Here is a 1422-nt window from a genome sequence, read left to right as displayed (position 1 = left end):
CAGTAAGATCTTCAAGGCAGATATTTTCTCTCTCTGTGATCAGTACCAGCACAATGAGGCCGTGACCCCAACTGGCCATCCAGTGACAGAAATATACACCGCTCGCAATGGCAGTGAATAATGGGGGCAGTGGAAGGAAGGGTGACTATTGCAGCTATGTGACAATAGGTCTTTTTGTTTCAGTAACTCACTGGCATTATTTCTCTCCCCTACCCAGGAATGAGTCCCACATGGGGCTGGTCAACCACACTCTGGTGACTCATTTCATCCTCTTAGGGATCCCTGATGCCGACGGCTTCCATACCATCCTCTTTATCACCTTCTTAGCCTTCTACCTCTGCACACTGCTGGGCAACCTGCTCATCTTCTCAGCCATCCTTGCTGACCCCCGCTTGCACACCCCCATGTATTTCTTCCTCTGCAATCTCGCCGTGCTGGACATTGGTTTTTCTTCCATCAGTACACCCAAAATGCTGACCAACCTCTGGGGTCAGAGCAGGGTCATCTCGCTGGGCGGCTGTATGTCCCAGGTTTTCTTCTACCACTTCCTGGGCAGCACCGAGTGCCTGCTCTACACCGTCATGGCCTACGACCGGTACGTAGCCATCTGCCACCCGCTGCGCTACCGGCTCATCATGAACCGGAGGGTGTGCGCCCTCCTGGCCGCTGGCACCTGGATCACCAGCTCCTTCCATGCCACCATCCTCACCAGTCTGACCTTCACGCTGCCCTACTGTGGGTCCAATGTGGCGGACTATTTCTTCTGTGACATCTTCCCAGTGGTCAAGCTGGCCTGTGCAGACACGTACGTCATTGAGACCGTGACCTTGACCAACACTGGGGTGGTGCCCATGACCTGCTTCCTCCTCATCCTCACTTCCTACATCCGAATCATGTTCTCTGTCCTGAAGATGAACTCGGCCGAAGGGCGGCGCAAAGCGGCCTCCACTTGCGCCTCGCATCTCACAGTGGTGACGCTGTTCTTCGGGCAATGTGCCCTGATCTACACTCAGCCCAACCTGAGCAAAGTGCTGGTGACTGCTGTGCAGATCTTCAGCAACGTGGTCACACCCATGCTGAACCCGGCTATCTACACACTGAGGAACAAGGAGGTGAAAGCGGCTCTGAGAAAACTGAGAGGGGGTCAAATACCTGAACATTGATGTGCGGCAGCTGCAGAAATAGCAAGCGTCTCCGTGTGGAAATACATCTACATATACATCTGCATGGCTGCTCCATGGCTTTTGTGAACCTCTCTCTCTCCCCCACATCCCCACACAGCTCCATCGATCTATCTGGAGCTCTACACGCCATAGAAATGCTCCTAAAGATCCTTAGCTGTCTTTGACACACTGTAAGGCTGACATGTTCAAAGCTGCCTAAGGGAGATGCACACGCCGTCTGCATTCAAATTAACAGGCA

At 53.4% G+C, this 1422-nt stretch overlaps 1 protein-coding gene across 1 annotated transcript; it reads left to right on the top strand.

Moving 5' to 3' along the window:
- Nucleotides 1–230: 230 nt before the first annotated feature.
- On the top strand, nt 231–1163 carry LOC120379861 (olfactory receptor 958-like). Its single transcript, XM_039497381.1, has one exon. The coding sequence runs from the start codon at nt 231–233 to the stop codon at nt 1161–1163; it is 933 nt and encodes a 310-aa protein (XP_039353315.1).
- Nucleotides 1164–1422: the final 259 nt, after the last annotated feature.

The sequence above is a fragment of the Mauremys reevesii genome, linkage group 13 (assembly GCF_016161935.1).
Source record: "Mauremys reevesii isolate NIE-2019 linkage group 13, ASM1616193v1, whole genome shotgun sequence".
Lineage (NCBI taxonomy): Eukaryota > Metazoa > Chordata > Testudines > Geoemydidae > Mauremys > Mauremys reevesii.
Note: the sequence above shows the minus strand (reverse complement) of the source record. Positions and strands in the feature narration are given on the sequence as shown.

What these genes read in the sequence shown, in the direction of transcription:
- LOC120379861 (XM_039497381.1), top strand. Translation starts at nt 231, where the DNA reads ATGGGGCTGGTCAACCACACTCTGGTGACTCATTTCATCCTCTTAGGG.